The 17828-nt window shown below is 42.9% G+C and overlaps 1 protein-coding gene across 1 annotated transcript in view; it reads right to left on the bottom strand.

Moving 5' to 3' along the window:
- The window catches only part of LOC107391375 (voltage-dependent T-type calcium channel subunit alpha-1I), a 374405-nt gene that overhangs the window by 164635 nt on the left and 191942 nt on the right, over positions 1-17828 (bottom strand). The window contains exon 6 of the mRNA XM_070549995.1: positions 8332-8491. Within this exon, the coding sequence (XP_070406096.1) occupies positions 8332-8491 (160 nt within the window). The remainder of the gene's footprint in view (positions 1-8331; positions 8492-17828) is intronic.

Here is a 17828-nt window from a genome sequence, read left to right as displayed (position 1 = left end):
CCAAACTAAATAAAACAGTTCCTGCAAATGAACACTTGAGGGAATCACAAAACTCATTAAGGCTCAGCATAATTCCAAGTAACTGCTGCTGGTTTTCTATTATCTGCACCAGAAAGTGCTTTCCAGGAAATTTCACCAAACAGTCTACATAAAAGATACCAGATTGTCAGGATCTGGGGTGACTCAGCACCATTCTGTTCATTATGCCTCAAGTCTCTGCAGGTGGGCGGTTCCGGAGAGCGGCCAGCTGCAGGCTATTCCTAATCAACCGGTCCAGCGTTTATAAGGAGCTGAGAGATCACTTCACTTCACCGGATGATTACTCACTTTGGGAACTCTCTCCTCAGACCACCTCTGCTATTACCTGGACATCACCTTCGAGTCAGATCTCCCTCCACGCCTGGACCGAGCCGCTCTCTACCACCGCTCACCCCCTTGGATTTCGGATGACTACAGACGCTGCTCATCCCAGTCCTGCCTGCCCTCCCAAGCTCCAGGATTTCTGCCCACAGTAAGAACCACGGAGACTGAGTCCTCTTGGTTCTGTTCCTCTCTGTCCAACCCCTCACCAGTGTTTATCTACAGACACAGTCCCGGGGCTGTGCTCAGCATCACCGCCACGTCTGGCGGTGCACCCTCAGTTACCTTTGCCTTCTCCTTACCTACGTCTCCTCGTTTGATTCTGCATGTCTTGGGTCAGGAAACTCCCCACAGTCATGTCACAAATCCTGCCCAAATTTAGCCCTTTTGTTCATAATTTTTGTAAACGCAACCATTTTTAAAACTTCGTCTGCCAAACATAGATTGTTCAATTTGACTTGATTATATCAGTTTAAAAGATTTTCCACAAATAGTTTCTTCTACAGAATCAAAATATTTCATTCTTACATACCAAGTAGACGATCACAGGAAGTTGTCAGTTTTGACACGTTCATATTTTACAATCGGGGTTGAGTTTAAGGACGTAATACAATTAGTAGCAGACAGATGAATCAACTTGTGATACGATACTGAAATATAAAAATTGTAATAATTAGTAATGCAGTTTAAATATCTTCACATTCTGTGTGGCAAACAGTTTTTGTTAATGCTTTATGACAACATAACACACACCATCACATAGACATTACTGTATAGATAGCTGAGCATCCTAATTGTCTGGAGCCCAATTCACAAATGAAAACTTAGAATGCTTTAAAGGTTGAATATGGAACTCTGGCCACATCTAGTCTTTATAGGTGGTAACTGCAACAACAAAAACACATTTTCCAGCCGTCGGGGTGTTGGTTCACCGCTGACACGTTAAAGACGACGGGAGATGATGCGCTGTGCCAGAGCGTTGGTTTCTGACGCTCGCAGTAAAACACACATTTGACCGACATTTCACCTCTAACGTCGTGCTATTTAACCTTCCCCTCACCCGCATCCTAACCTTAACCCCGTTAATCTTGTTGGAGAGGGACGTTACAACTAGAAACTAAGTTTAGCGTGTGGTAACACTTTACAATAAGGTAGGAAAAATTGTACTTCGTTACTAGGGAACGACTTAGGTGGTAATGAGTAATTAAGCAGGGAAGAATAGGTAGTTAACCAGTAGTTACTGGTGAAAACACTCAGTCTTTTTTCAGGGAAGTCGTTCCCTAGTAACAAAGCACAAATAGATAACTACCTATTATGGTCTGAATAAGACTGCTGGGTGTTTACCAGTAAGTACTGATTAACTACCTATTAGTCCATGAATAAGACTACTGTAAGTACAGTAAGTACTGATTAACTACCTAGTAGTCCATGAAAAAGACTACTGTAAGTACAGTAAGTACTGACTAACTATCTATTAGTCCCTGAAAAAAGACTGAGTGATGAGTCGCACTTTTTCTTCTGGTGCACTTAAGAAAACACATGTCATAAAACTTTTGATGTCATAAAACTTTTGATGTCATAAAACTTTTGATGTTCTAAAAGTGAGATTTATTTTCCTTCTTCTTTTGCTTTTGTCCTTTTTCTTGGTTTCAGCTCAGTTGTTTCTGACACAAACTTTAACACAAGCATCACATAAATAATGGTATAGGTAACTTTCCCCCCCCCCCTTTTTTTTAGGTAGAATGACTCTGTGACATCTGCTGCTATACTACAGTGAACAGAAACAGGCACTACACAGTCAAACACAGTGAATATATATATATATATATATATATATATATATATAACAATAACTGCAGAACATTCAGCCAATGTGAACCCAGAATGCAGACGTATTCCCTTGATTTTGAGGAGACACGACAGATGGGTAATTGAATTTCTGATACGTTCACCAAAACAAACATCCTGCAGCCACTGAGATAGGCTGACAAGTCTGACAAGTAGCAGCATATTAGTGAGAGACTGAAGTGTACTCAGTAATCTTACCAAAGGCATCACATGGCAGTGAAATAAAGACTGAGCAAGCCTGGTTCAGGCTATTTGAATCCTTATTCTTCACTTTTATTCAAAACCAGATTCTTTGCTGGTGGTAAAATACATGGTGGTGCACATTAGGTGTGGCAATCCGAAACTGGTTCTTGTTGAGAACCGGTTCCCACTGTTTCAATTCCTAGGAATCGTTTGCTATTTTTGCGAACAATTCCCTTTTCAATTTCAGTCGGCGCGAATGACGCCACCATGCCCGATGCGTAGCGAACACATTTACTCAGCAGGAACCATGGTGCCAATGCGGCACAAATGAAAGTTTGGTTATACTTTACGAGAAAGGGTGACAACAGGGCAACTTGCAATACTTAGATATTTCATCAAAGAGAGGAAACACTGTGGATGTGCAATACATTTGCGCACAAGGTATGTGATAACTTAAAGTAAATGTCGTGTTCTTGACCCGCTCTGGACTAGTGAATTTGAACGCAGCAGCTGTAGTGACATTAGAACCCTGTCACCTGTTAATACTGCAGGTAACTAATCAACTAATACTGCCTATCATGTTAGCGCCATTTACCAAACATACACACCTCCACACTAGCAGACTCCAGTGACAAAAGTCAGACCTGTGGTGAGATCTTGCCCATCTTGCAAAAGCTACAGCAACGCCACACTGAACAAGAAGATGACCCTGCCTTTATAAGGAGCACAAGAGGATATTTGGGATTATCTTTCCAAACAATACAGGTGTAATTAATTATTTATCATTAATAAACTGACAGTTATGATGCAGGAGACCAAGTGCAATTAATGTTTGCCGCCTATTGAACTATTTGGTAACTGATACATGTTACAGTTACAGGGAGAGGTTACCAGATTCTATGGCCCTATGTGGGCGGTCTAGATGGTCTCTCTTCTTTTGCTGATTTTAGCCAGTACATCACATAACTTTTTTATTTTGTTATGTTGTGTGTGGGATGGTTGTCTCTTTATCTCATTCTGTTTCACAGGTGACTGGATAGGAGCTGAAGAGTTTCAGTGGTCCTTAAGAGTTCCTTGGAGCAACTCTTGAGGGGGGAGGTGTTCAAGCCCCCTCCAGTGGAGGAAACAAAGCACTCATACAATTAACACAAATGTTGCTGTGCCGGTGTCACCGGCTAAGGATTCTTAAGATGTTCCTGTCCTCACCTCTGTGTTATCATTGGTCTGGCTGTGTGCAGTCTTTAATTGCTTTGAGTCTATCAGACAGGTGGGGCCCCGCTTCTGGTCTGTAACAAGATGGCGCCTGTGCTTGGCTTAGTCGCGGTCACCGGCCACTTTTTGAAACTTTTCTAACTAACCTTCTCTTTTCCACCTTGCTCCTGTCTGCGATCCTCTTCAGTAGTGTCCCTGCTACTATCTCCTCTGATCGACAGACTCTTTTGTCCTTCCGTTCGTTCACGATTGCCCAAGATGCACCGAGGATGTACGTCACTGTTTGTTTATCTGAGTGGCGCACTGGCCCGGAGCCAAACGACGATTCCAACCAGGACACCTCCAGCGATGTTTACCCGGTCCCGGGAAAACGTCGGAGGAAAAGAGGTAAACGAGCAGGAATCCAGGTGAGAATGAGAATTCTCTTAAAGCATGGTTTATCTAGTAAACATTGGCATGATCTTCTTGCTTCTTTACCTTTGGCAACTTGAGCGCCACTTCCGCTTTCCCGCCAGGCCGTTTTGCGACGCGGTTTCTCCGTCCAAGTTTTTTAAGGTCGTTTTATCCTCATTCCTCAGTGGTTTCTCCTCCTGTTCCCTCCATAAGTGGTTTTTCTAAACACCGTGGATCTAACCCTGCTGATTAACGTCCACTAACTCCAGCTGTTTCTGTAGTTTCTGATTCCTCCACCTCACTCAGCATGGCTCTATTAAATACCCGCTCTGTTAACAATAAGTCCTTCCTGCTCAATGATCTAATTCTCTCTTAAAACCCTGGATTTTTTGTTTCTGACTGAAGTTTGGCAGCAAACATCTGAATATTCTGGTCTGATTGAACTCTGCCCGAGTGGTTATTCTTTTCTTAGCCAGCCCCGGGGTTCTGGTCGTGGTGGAGGCCTAGCTGTTGTTTTCAGAGACCATCATCCATGTAGCTCTACAACCTCTGGTCACTTTGCTTCCTTTGAGCTGCAGCTGATTAAAGTCGGGCGTAAGGACCCGTTCTACTGTGCTGTGGTCTATCGTCCACCTGGTCCAAACAGTTCTTTCCTTCAGGAGTTTAGTGACTTTCTATCCTCCACTGTGAAGCTGTCCAGACTGGTGATTGTTGGTGACTTTAACATCCACGTTGATGATCCCTCTGATAACTTTGCCATGAATTTCTCCAGCCTTATGGACTCCTTCAGCTTTACCCAGCATGTTTCTGGACCCACACACACCAGGGGGCACACTCTAGACCTTGTTTTTACCCTGAGTCTAAATGCTGACAGTGTTTGTCCTGAGGATGTTTATATTTCAGATCACCATTGCATTTTCTTTAACTTGTCAGTTTCTGCGTCCCCAGCTCCTGCTCGCCGTATGGTTAGTTCTCGTTTTCTTAATGAGAGCACAGCTAGAAATGTTTCTGCTGCTTTTGATCCACCCTGTTCTTCTGATAACGACCCAGATTCCTTAACTTCTCAGTTTAACGAGCACTGCCTCTCCATTCTGGACAACATCTGTCCTGTCAGAACCAGATCAGTTCCTGCAGTGAACCCTAGTCCCTGGTTTAATGACAGCTTTGCAGCCTGAAGCGCCAATGCAAAAAAAATTGAGCGCTTGTGGAAGAAAACCCATCTCCACGTCCATCTGCTGCACCTAAAGGATCTTCTGACATCCTTTAACTATGCAGTCAGGGATGCTAGGGTTTCCTATTTCTCCAACCTGGTGTCCCAGAGCAAAGGGAACCCCAAGGTGCTGTTTAACACCATCAGCAGCATCGTCTCTCCTGCCTCTCCTACAGCTTCCATCCACTCTGTTGCAGACTGTGAGAACTTTCTGTCTTTCTTTGTGGACAAAGTCAATAAGGTTAGATCTAGCATCTCTCCTTCAGCCTTATCGCCGCCTCTCCCGACTCCAACCAGGCCCATCATCCTAGATAGCTTTGCTCCTGTTTTTTTGCCTGAGTTAACCAAACTAGTTAACTCTATGAAGATCTCTGCATGCCCCCTCCACATCTTACCTAAGAGTGCTTTTCAGTCCATCGGTCCCAGCGTGCTCTCTATAATTAATGCTTCTCTGGTTTCTGGTCAGGTCCCTGCTTACTTTAAGAACGCTGTAATCCACCCGCTTCTTAAAAAAATCGAGTCTGGACCCCCTCTCTCCATAGCAGCTTCAGACCCATCTCTAAACTTCCGTTCGTCTCCTAGATTTTGGAAAAGGTTGTGGCTTAAGTTTAAAACCCAAAATTGGCTTCACTGAAGGACTGGAAAAGATCAATTTAAAGACTGAAGGCAGAGAGGAAAATTTTACCAGCCTGACCCAAACAAATTCTTGTTATCTGAATCTGACGCCCTGGTAGCCTTGAGCTGCAAGCAACTAAAACCCCCACGAAGGAATGCAGACAGATGCTGTGAAAACCTGTGTCGGAGCAGAACCTCCCTGAACCGTCTGCAGGTGGTTCAGAATGCCTGTGCCCGGCTTCTGACCAAGTCCTCCAAACACAACTACATCACCCCGCTTCTCCTTTAGTTTCATTGGCTGCCAGTCAACTTCAGGGTTCATTTCAAGATCCTGGTTCTGGTCTATAGGGCCTTACATGGACAAGCACCATCTTACATTGGTAATCTTCTTAGTCCCTACACCCCCAGCAGGTCCCTGAGGTCCAGGTGATTAAAGCCTACTGTTGTGCAGCACACCAGGCTAAAAACCAAAGGTGACAGATCATTTGCTGCTGTAGCATCACGAAATGGCCTGATTTTAAGACTCACAGGTCAGATCCACAGCCTGGGTCACCTTGCCCTGGCTACTACTCCAATCTCTGATAGTCCTTCACAGGAGACTTAAAGTCTACTGCCATTCCTTTGATCTGCAGCTGTCTGCTTATCTGACTGCTATTCCATCCACAGCAAGATGAGGACATTTCAAGATTTAAAAGAATCATTTAGATTAACTCTTTTTACTGCTAATCATCAAGGTTCATTAGAACTGTGTTTAATTACTGAAATGAATTATTATTCTTTGGTTTATTATTATTTATGATAATCAGTAATGTTAACTATGATTAGTAATCATGTGCACTTATACACAGAAACACAGGTCACAGTAACTAGGTTAAAGGTAATTTGCACTCGCATGATCTTTTTCCATAACACCAGAACCTTCTATCTTCAGGAAGGCGTGTTTCTGACGGTTTGTTAAAACCTTCCTTCTACATGTCAAAACCTGATTAGTTGGAATATGGAACTAGTCATCTTTTAAAACAGAACTCTTGTCATTTGCGAGTGAGTTCTAGAGAAGCTGGGACGGCCGCCCACACTCTCTTTAACCAACAAAGCAATTTATGTCATGCTGGTAGAGTTGCTCCGACACAATAAAACGACACCTGCAGAACAAGCTGATGTTACGAGATTCCTTAAGATTCTGCAGATGCAAACCAATTCCACCTGTGTGCCTGTGGCATCTCTAGGACCGGAGAAGTCGGTACCATCGGTCTTCCCTACCGGACCCAGTACCCTGAGGCTGTTCAACATCCTCCTCTGACCCCCGGATCCACGACGAGGGTCGCCTGACGGTGAGGTAGACACACATTGCGTCTGAATGCTCCTTTAACTCATTCACTGCCGGCCGTTTTCTGATCACTAACGGCCTTCGCTGCCAGCGTTTCTCACCGTTTTTACTGTTTTTTGAAGAGTCACAGAACGCTGCGCGCTAGCATGATGTCGATGCCAAAACAACCAAAACAAAGAGGAGACTCACTTCTTACATCAGGAAGAATCCGCGTGTTTCGAGCGTTATCCGTTCTTTCATAATCCGTTGTCGAATTGTGATCGGCAGACACTTTTAAGGTTCGCGCCTCACTTTTTTTACAGGAACGGCCCAAAACGATCTCCTAACACATGGCTGTGTTGCTTCCTGATCATGTGATCTGTGACGTATGCGGATGAAGATCGGCTTCAGCGCGGGGGCTCGTTCCGATGCTCAAACAGTAAAAAAATGCAAATGACGATTTTTTGGCACGCACGCTAAAGTGGGCATGCAAATGTGGAATATTGCATGTGTATTTGTGCCTGTTAATGATTACAGCATTCATCTTAAAACAATTGTTGTTGTTTATTCACTGTAACTAAAACAAACTTAAAAAGAAACAAAAACAGCCAAATTTGGGGGCGATTTAATTGTTTCAAACAAGTCCCCCCCCCCCCCCCCCAAAAAGACCCAAAGCATCATTACAGCGTGCCGTATCTCCTCTGAAACATTAATGGACAATGATCTGACACAACAAGTTGAGGGTAATGTCAGTTTTTAATTAAGTAGCAGACTTGATTCCAAGATAACGATATTTGCTTTGTGCACATTTTGATTTTCAGGGTGAGGTCAGTCTCATTATATCAGGACTTGATGAACCCAAAGCACGAGGGAGCCTTCATCGCTTTCTCAGCGGCGATACCAGTAAGTTGAGTAGATGATGGGATTAATTTGCTCACTGAGCGAGGGCAGGTAATGAGAAGAGAGATGATGGACTTTTACACTGACAAGAATGAGAAGACAAATCTTGCAGCTGCAAAGTCCCTTTTAATGTTATGTTATGTTTACAAAACACAATCAGGGCATGTTCACACTGCTACAAATTAACGAAAGAGGTGAGAAGATGCAGAAAGATGCCACAGATTCTGCAGTGCCACATTTTCTCACATTCTTTCTTTATTTATATTTCTACGCAAAAGATCACACAGAGCAGGTGGTAACTCACCGTGTAAAGTTCTCCTCGGGGTAGCAGCGATTTCTCAGTAGCCCCGCCCACAGCTGCACCCCGATGATGCCAAAGATAAAGAATACAAAGAAGCAGAGGAGGAGCACATTACCCAGCATGGGCAGTGTGTCGAGCAGCAGGTTTACCAGGATGCGCATGCCTGCAGGGAGACACAGACAACAGAGTTTACATAACCGCCGAGGTTTGTCTTCATAGAGTAACACGCTGAATGTTATCTATAAATCAGGACATGGATAGAGCAGCTGTCCAGTGTGTTTTCTTTGTTTGCTTCTTTAAATTCACACAAAACTTTCTGATTAGATGCATGCTCTGGTGACCTAAACAAATTATTTTACCATACTATCACCTTAATGTTGAATTCAAAAGAAGTTTTTCTTCAAATAAATATAAAACAAAGAATAAATTAAAACATTTGAAAAACCTGAGCAAGATTTGTTTGACCCAATCACCAAAGAGATTCTTCTGCTTTATTTCTAAAATGTTGTGCGTTTTCTCATCCTGTCATAAAATATCCACACAATTTTAACATTTCTGGGGTTAAAACTGTGCAACATCTCTTGAAGTTCATCACACATTCAAGGTAAATGACAAAGTAACTGAGTAACTAGTAAAATACAATAAAAGACCTGAAAAGGCATGGTCATAATCTCTTGAAGGTTTGATTTACAAAGCCTGGTAAAGCAAAAATTTCGGTTAGGCTGCTTTATTCTTCAAATTGTGGTGATTTTTTTTTCTTTTATGAAAAAATAAGGTTGATTCTGTATTTTTGTGTGATACTTTGTGGAACATCAAAGAAAAATGTTTTCACAGCAGAAAAAGAGACAACTTTATTTTTTGTTGCTGTTATCGGAGCTTCAGCCAATGCACATGATGCACGGATTCAAAAACATTCAAAAAACTTTATTTGTCACTGATTAACTTCACATTGGTAACAAAGATGGCTGCAGGTTAGAAAACCAAAACGAGTAAGTGGAAGAAACAACATTCTCCCTCTCCTGATAATAACATTTTACTTTCTTTGACATTGAATGTGCTACTACTAGTTTACCGTTAGACTCGCTAGGATAAATACAATAAAGTTTATCTTTCACCAAATAGAATATTTAGTAAGAAATCACAATGTAACCAATGTAACTTGGCATATATCTTGTGTGTGTGTGTGTGTGTGTGTGTGTGTGTGTGTGTGTGTGTGTGTGTGTGTGTGTGTGTGTGTGTGTGTGTGTGTGTGTGTGTGCGTGTGTGTGTGTGTGTGTCTGCCTGCGCTGTCTTCCCGATCCCCAGTGAGTCGTGATGGATGGCAGCTTAATCTGAGCCAGGATCCTCTGGAGGTTTCTTCCTGTTAAAAGGGAGTTTTCTTCTCCACTGTCGCTAAATGCTTGCTCAGTATGAGGATTGCTGTAAAGACTCTGACACAAGTCAGTGACTTGATGCAATTTGCTGGGTTCCTTATATAACTGATCGGCTTAATGTTTGTTATGTGAAGTGCCTTGAGAAGGCTCTTGTCATGACTTGGCGCTATATAAATAAATTTGAATTGAATTGAATTGAATTATTGCAGTCCAAATACACTTGGCACTGGTGTGTCATTTGAGAGCACGCCTGAAGTTTCTGTTTAAAAAAAACTCTGTAAAATTGTTGTTCTCTACTTTATCAAACTCAAATTTTGTACTGCTACTTTCAAGAAGTAGGGCTATGAAGTCTGAAGCTACTGATGCATTTTTCCAAAGAGTTATTTTTCCTGAAATCTACTTTTTTAGGCAGTACAGGAAAAAAAAATCTACTTTTTTTACAATATTCCATGTCAATGCACACTTTATCAGTGACTAATAATTACACATCTCAACAAACAGGCCTTGTGGTTACTGAAATACACTTATCAAAGTGTGGATTTGTCAATTTCAAGCAGATTTCTCAAAAAAATAAATAAATAAATAAAAAAAGGCCTTGGGCTCAACAGGTTTAAGTGGGCCAACAGTTGTTAAATAAATCTGCACACACTCTGGTGCTCCTGTTTCAGGAAGCAAAAGTTAGTCGGAGAAGACGGGGAAAGAAAATGTAAAGTTTCAGAGTCTTACTCATTGATATTTATGATATGTGAGGCCTTGCCTCTGATCGGATAACAATGTGACTGTTTTATCTCCACAAATAACACAAGCCTGAAGGAGTTCTGTCATGTTGTGGCGTTGCCAATGCTACCAGTTAGCTTCTACTAGCCGAGACCTGCTCTGCTCTCTCCTCACTACAAAAATAAAAACAGCCTTCCCCGTCTACCACCAAGGTGGGTGGGTCAATTAATTCAATTTTACAGTGACGTAGATCTGTGCAGCCTTTTCTGACCCGAGTGTTTCAACATCTTCATGTTCAGCATGCCTGTGAATCTCAGAGTGATCGTTTGTATTTCAAAAAGTATTATACATTTCAATAAGCCTCGCCTTTAATTTTACCTACAAACACAGACTTCTATATACTTTAAACCTGACTACAGTACTCTCTTTGTCAAAATCACCCAACATTATCTTCTTTGTCCTCCAATCCTCAGACATGGAACCCTATTTTTCCTTCCATTTCCATGTAAGCCATTGCATTTTCATAATGAGCCAATCAATCACAAAACTTCCATGTAATTATGATCCAACAGCTCATTACTTTAGCTCAGTACTCCATTAGAAAACCAAACCAGGGGTCAAACTCTACATGTAACACAGATTAGGGATTGATGCAGCATTTAGCTGACTAATCAGGGCTAAGAGGGTACGCAGCCCACACATCTTCATCTAAGAGTTTCCATAAATCTTTCTGTGACTTTAAATGTTTCACTTTTTGAATTAATCTAATTTGAAAAACGGGTGCATCCTTCATGGCTAATAACATTTGTTGATTTTTCTTTCTTTTTCTTTTGTCATTTTAAATCCCCAACATATCAAATAGCTGATCAATAAGCATAAATTGCTCTATAAATAAACTTTATTCTTGTTATGAGTCCCTTTTTTGAGCCTTGGGATAGCCTTAATTACTGATTTGAAGGATTTTTTTCTAAATGCTGGTAGAATCAAACTAGCTGATGGTTAGTCTCACCAAATTAGCTTCAGCCGAACTACAGGGAATGTGAGCCCCAACCCTAGCCACATTTGTGCTGGAAATTAACCATCATAGAGTGCAAATCCCTTTGAGAAACTTGAAACAGATGTCTGAAATTGATCGAGTCTGTTTGAAGTCAGTAGCAGCTTAAAGCACTGTGGTAATAAATTAGACTTTCCAACGTAAAGTATATTAACATTTAGGCTAATTAACTGATGTTTCCACAAACAATGTGTCATGGAAGCAAGACAAATCCTATAAATTTAAGAGAAAATTAAATAATTTTTAATAATGTTATTTAGGCCTCCTTACTCATTTGGGCCACCAATATGCTTTCTGCAACCAAGTAGAATGTGGCTAGAATGCAGAAAACTTAGGAAACCATCTAAAGGAAAAGTAATGGTGTAGCCATGAATTCTCAATAAAATGAATCAAAATGAGAGCATAATGGTATTTATTTTATTAAAGTTGGGATACAAGTTTTAAATGACTTAACATGCTTAAATTCGACTATCTGACCCGGTTTTGTGATATAAAGTTGGTAATCTTTCAGAAGTCCCTCCATTGGCCTCTACAGCAAAATGAACCATTTATGCATACCCAGAGAGTTGACCAATAGAAATATCCACCAGACGGAGCAGTCCATCAATGAGGGTGTCACCCAGTCAGCTTAGCACACCAACGAAGAAGAAGAAGTTGGAAGTTTGCAGGGGAGCAGCCAAAATGCCTAAGTTACACGTTCCTTCTTCTTCTTCTCAAAGAAATTTCAACCAGTTTAAGGGCCATGATATACTTACTGTTTAACTGTGTGTTTAAAATGGCTGCCATGCATTTCTTGCGTTGATTTGAAACATTGTGCGCATCCCACGAAATGAATGTGACGTGTCCGGAAGCTGCAATATACAAGTAACCAGTTGACAAATCGAGAAAGACTTTCACATCATCTACGATACTGCTGCTCTTACTTTTTTCCATCATGATCTCTAAATTAACCAGTTACTGTTTTGGTTGTACCCACAAACCCGGCTCTCTGTCCGGTCTGAGTGGTCTAGTGCGCACCCTAGTGGAACACTCCAGCACTACATGCAGTGCAGATGCAGTCTGCTTTCTGCGCCAACTTGTTAAAAAACAAGTATATCATGGCCCTTGAAGTCCATCTGCAAAATCATTATGCGATGTTTAAGATAGTCAAGTAGAATTAATGCTTTTAAAATATGGAGTGAGCTTCTTGATCTACAAGGGCTCAAAATTGATGAAGGGTTGGCAATGTTTCCTTTGCACAGGTAAATACTAAATAATTTATTGTATTTCAGATAATTGTAACCAACATTTTATATTGTGACGACACCACTGTCATTGGGTCTTTATTTGTTTGTTTGTGTTTCATTGTGTTCTTTTCAATTGCAGGCAGCTCGTTAGGCAGCCTTGGAGGCACCTGGACTCAGGGTGTGGGGCTGCCAATAAAGCCTGCTGGTTCCTGTTTGCCAAGGGTTAACCTAACCCTAACCCTAACCCTCGTGTGTGGTGGAGAGTCCTCCCTGGCCATTTAGTTGTACCTTGAAGATTGCTTTCGTGGTTTTCTTAGTTTCTGCAAATTAAATCCATTTGTTTGCATCCCCACTCCTCTGTTTGGTCTCCCTTCTTGTTGCAACCCACAACTCCTAGACAGGGTTGTAACAATATAAAGGGATATTCAACCCCTAAGTGAAATTTCCCATAAGTATCTTCATAAGCATATTCCCCAAAAGTAGATAAGTGGGGAAAAGCATTCTGTAATCAGCTCAGTTATCCTCTTTATCTTATTAGCTTTAGCTTAGCATAAACAATGGAAGTGAATGGTGATCTTAATTATCCTTTGTGCACAGTTGAGCATCAGATGACTGGTTTTGGAGTCTAATTTCCTGATATTAGACATCTCACTCCTGCTTGGAAAACAGTAGCGCAACTCTACAACTGAGTTGCAACGTTGGCGTTTTATCTCCACAAATAACACAAGCCTGGAGGAGTTATGCTGTGTGGGGATGTCATCGGTTAGCTTGTTGTTAGCTAACCAACAACAGCCTTCCCTGTCATGTGTCAAGATAGGCGAGTCCATGTATGTTAGGTGACAGTTCCTTTAAACTGTAACAGCATCACCCGCTCACCACAGCCATGCAATACACCTCTTCAACACATACTAACACTATATTGGAGCAGGCGGAGGGAGACTAGGGGTCTTAACACACCTCTGTTGTTGCTTGGCTTCCCGGGGCTGGAGGCTAGGAGGGGGATCTGGCCATCTGGTTGGGGTCTGGGGTGGTGGGTTGCTGTGCTCAGCGCTGGGCGGGGGAGCCTGCTCATCAGCACCCCAGCAGAAAGGGTTGAACTCTGGGAACCCCATATGCAGCAGTACTGGGACCTGAGTGAATAGGGTGTGTATGGGGAGCATGAGTGGGTGTCCGGCGTGCATTTTTGTAAGTCTTTGGTTGTATGTGTATGTGTGAGCATGAGGGAGGGAGTGTGTGACTGTGTTTGTGTATGATTGTATATGTCAGGTGGGGCCTTTGACTCCTCCCTTCTCCTGGGACTCCTTTTGATGCTATACATCTTCGTCTCCCCTCCCCCTGCCACACTTGGTGTGGAGTGTGGTGTCTTGGTCTGCCTGAGTGTTTTTGACCCCCGGGTCAGGGGGTTTAAGATTTTTGGCATCTGCCTGATCTATCCCGGTGGCTGCCTGGTGGGGTCTGGGTCCCTGGGCTCTGCTGGATCCCCGGCGGGGGTGGTCGCCCCTGGGTCCCGGGCTCGACCGGCTAGGGCAGGGGCTGGCAATCCCATATGTTTTACTGTTTTCCCTGTTTCAACACACCTGATTTCAATCAGCAGGAGTTTAGCTGGCTTCTGCAGCTTGATGAGCTGCTGAATCAACTGTGTTGGAACTGGGAAATAACAAAAAGATGGAGGATGCCGGCCCTCGAGGACTGGAGTTGTCCACCCCTGGGCTAGGGGGTGGGAGGCTGCGGGCGGGCCTGTGGGCTTGCCGCTGATATCTCCCGGGACTCTGCCAACTGCTGGTTGTGGCCCCCCAGGGCGATCCTCTGTACCTCTCGAGGGGGCAGGGGCTTTTCTGGTCACAGTCTCCTTGGGGTCCCTGTACTCTGGGGCAGCTCCTGAATCTCTGGGACTTGGATCTCCCTCCATCTCCTATACATCTTTGGGGGTCAGATCTGTGGCCCCTCACACTCCATTGGACCCTCCTATAGAGAAACCTTACATAAACAAGCGCGAGTACACACACAGGTGCTCACATGGTGCTCTCATAAGTATGGACTTGGGCACGCTCAACACTTGTCTTAAGGCTGTGGTTGGCACTAAATGCACTGTGATTTATTATCGTGTGATTGTTCAGTAAAACAATGTTGATTTTTATTTCGTCATCAAGTTGACGCAGTGATAGCTTGCTCCTGTTGTATTGTTGTGCATCCCTTTTCTGCAGGTCTAGAAGCAGACTCTTGTTCATTATTGATTGGATATTTTTGTGGAACCACCCTCCACCCCCACCTTTTGTCTCTTCCTTTCTCTTTCACCTCTGTCTCCGTGTCTGGTCGGAATTACAAGCATTCAAAAAATAATAACAATAAACTTTCAAGTATCAGGCGTGACATTAAAAACAGATGCTTTGATGGTCCACCTGAGAGTAAATCTGTAAGGCTTGTTACCAGCATTCAGACATGAATTCTGTTTGCTTCACAGCCAGATAGGACACGGGAGGGAAAAAAATACTGTAACAGCATCTTTAAAATTTTATTTGATGCCGTTAGCAACCATTGAGAAATAAGCAAAATATTAATTTTGTACAACGCTGCTAAACAAAATAAGGGAAAGGAAAATCAAATTAGTCTGAAGAGTAAAAGCGAGGGAATAGGTTGACGACCATTACCTTGGCTGCTAATGCTCTGTCTGCCGTAGGGGCTTGTGGGTAATACAGACAACCCATTCGAGCTGTTAAGCTGTGGCCAGTGGGAAGCAGACATGGATAACTTCCATTAGTGCAATTAACCTACTCAAACACCATCCTCCAGTGAGAATGTGTGTGGAGCCATTCAGTTGTTCTGTGCCAACAAGTCAGTGTACACAGGAGTTTGAAGTGCTTGTTTTTGGTTGTGACTTACTGTGACTTTATAAACTGGAGTATAAGCAGAGTGTGTGTACACATGCACGTGTGCACGTGTGTGTTTCTTTAAAAAAACGTGTGTCTTCATGTGCAAAAGCACTCGATGACTGTGATTGTGCATCTCCCACAGGATGGAGATTGAATTACCCCAGAGATGAGTTCTGTGGTAAATTGTCTTTAATATAGAGGAGATTTACGTCTTTATTCATGCACCAAATAAAGAGGAGCGAAATGAGCGTCCTGGCAGCAGAGGCTGCTGAAGCAACAACAGTGGTTGGTATAAAATCTGACTTTTCCATCCCATGGACACAGCCATTGCCTTACAAGGTAACTTCTAACATCTGTGTTGGCAATTATTTTGTTAATACTTCATGATACCTAAAAACGGCCATTCATTTTCAGTTCAAGAGCGTTTTGAATCCGCCATGAGCCCGACCTGTCATCAGACAAACACTATGAGGCACTGATAGAGGAGGATTAGGTAATTCAATATTAGAACCATTCCAAAGGAGCGGTTATGAAATCACATATTTCTACATTACCTGTGCATGACAGCAGAGTTATGGGTTACATTTACAGAAGGAGTGCTGGTATTGATTTTTCAGGGACATTTTGACACGTCCATGTAGATAATGGCCAAGCTCCATCTGGCCACTTCATTTTCTGATCGCTGACACTGTTACTGCTCGTTTCCTGAAGCACTCACTGTACCTGTTCTTCGACGCCTGCGGCAAGACAAAACGTCTGCTGAGAAACAAGGTTACTCATCAATTATGCTCCGCGTGAAGAGTTATGGGCGCGAGCAGCGTCAAACAAACACAAACCACATTGGTGCTTTTAGGAAAATGTAGATTTGATTCATAAAATAAAATCATTAGCATGCAAATCCAGACATGAGGAGAGTCAGTTATCATTTGAAAACTCAGCACTGCTGTTTTAGAGTGCTACAATTTAACATTTGTTAGTTGGGTCTCCTTTACTGGTGAGTCTATTCATAATTGGGAGGTGTAGGACCATAATCATTCATTTACAGCCAACAACCTGAGCATCAATGTGCCCAAGACTAACCCTAACCCATCCATTCATTTATTTCTCTAAATCAGCAGTTTTAATGAAAGAATCAGTTATAAAATTGACAGATTGCCATTACCTGTAGCAGGGGTGCTATCAGCCAGGAGTAATGTTAGTCAGCCTATTGGATGAAATTCACCGTATAGTGAGGCACAGGGTGCTCCGGCTTCCTCCCACAGCCCAAAAACATGACTGTTAGGTTGAATGGTCTGTCTAAATTGTCCTCAGGTGTGTGTGTGTGCGTGATTGTTTGTCCTGTGTGTCTCTGTGTTGCCCTGCGATGGAGTGGCACTCTGTCCAGGGTGTACCCTGCCTGATTGCCCATTGACCGTTGGGGATAGGCACCAGACCCCCCCCCCCCCCCCCCCCCCCCGCGACCCTACATGGACAAGCGGGTTCAGACAATGGATGGATGGGGCAAGGCACAGCTGGTAGAGACGATATTAGGGGCAGCGGTAGCTCAGGAGGTTGAGAATATTGTCCAGTAATTAGAAGGTTGCAGGTTCGCTCCCAGCTCTGGACAGCAAATTCTGCTGTTGTGTCCTTGGGCAAGACACTTAAGCCACCTTGCCTGTTGGTGGTGGTCGGAGAGACCGGTAGCGTCTGTGCTTGGATAGCCTCGCCTTTGTCAGTGTGCCCCAGGGCAGCTATGGCTACATCATAGCTCATCACTACAAGAAAGTATGAATGATAGTGTAGTGCAAAGCTTTGGAGTCCTCTGATGCTAAAAGGTGCTGTGCAAGTGCGGGTCATTTATTAGTTTTATGTAAATATACACTAACTGGTCACTTTGTTGGGTACACCTATCCAACTGCTCGTTAATGCAAATTACTAATAAGCCAGTTACATGGTGGCAAGGCAGTGCATTTAGACATGTAGAAAATGTCAAGAAAATGATTTAAAGATATGAAAAAGATGCTAAATATCCCTTTAAGACTTGAAATATGAAATAATAATATCAGAAACATCTAGATTTATTGACAGTTGTTAATAAAATTATCCATCAGCTCCCTGATCAAAAGGCCCAGCAGAGGATGTACTTTCTGCAGCAGTTGAAAAAGGCCAAGCTGCCGACCCAGATGATGGTGCAGTTTTACACGGCCATCATCGAGTCCATCCTCACCTCCTCCATCGCTGTGTGGTACGCTGGAGCCACGGTGAGGGACAAACATAGACT

The sequence above is a fragment of the Nothobranchius furzeri genome, chromosome 4 (genome assembly GCF_043380555.1).
Source record: "Nothobranchius furzeri strain GRZ-AD chromosome 4, NfurGRZ-RIMD1, whole genome shotgun sequence".
In the NCBI taxonomy this organism is placed as follows: domain Eukaryota; kingdom Metazoa; phylum Chordata; class Actinopteri; order Cyprinodontiformes; family Nothobranchiidae; genus Nothobranchius; species Nothobranchius furzeri.
Note: the sequence above shows the minus strand (reverse complement) of the source record. Positions and strands in the feature narration are given on the sequence as shown.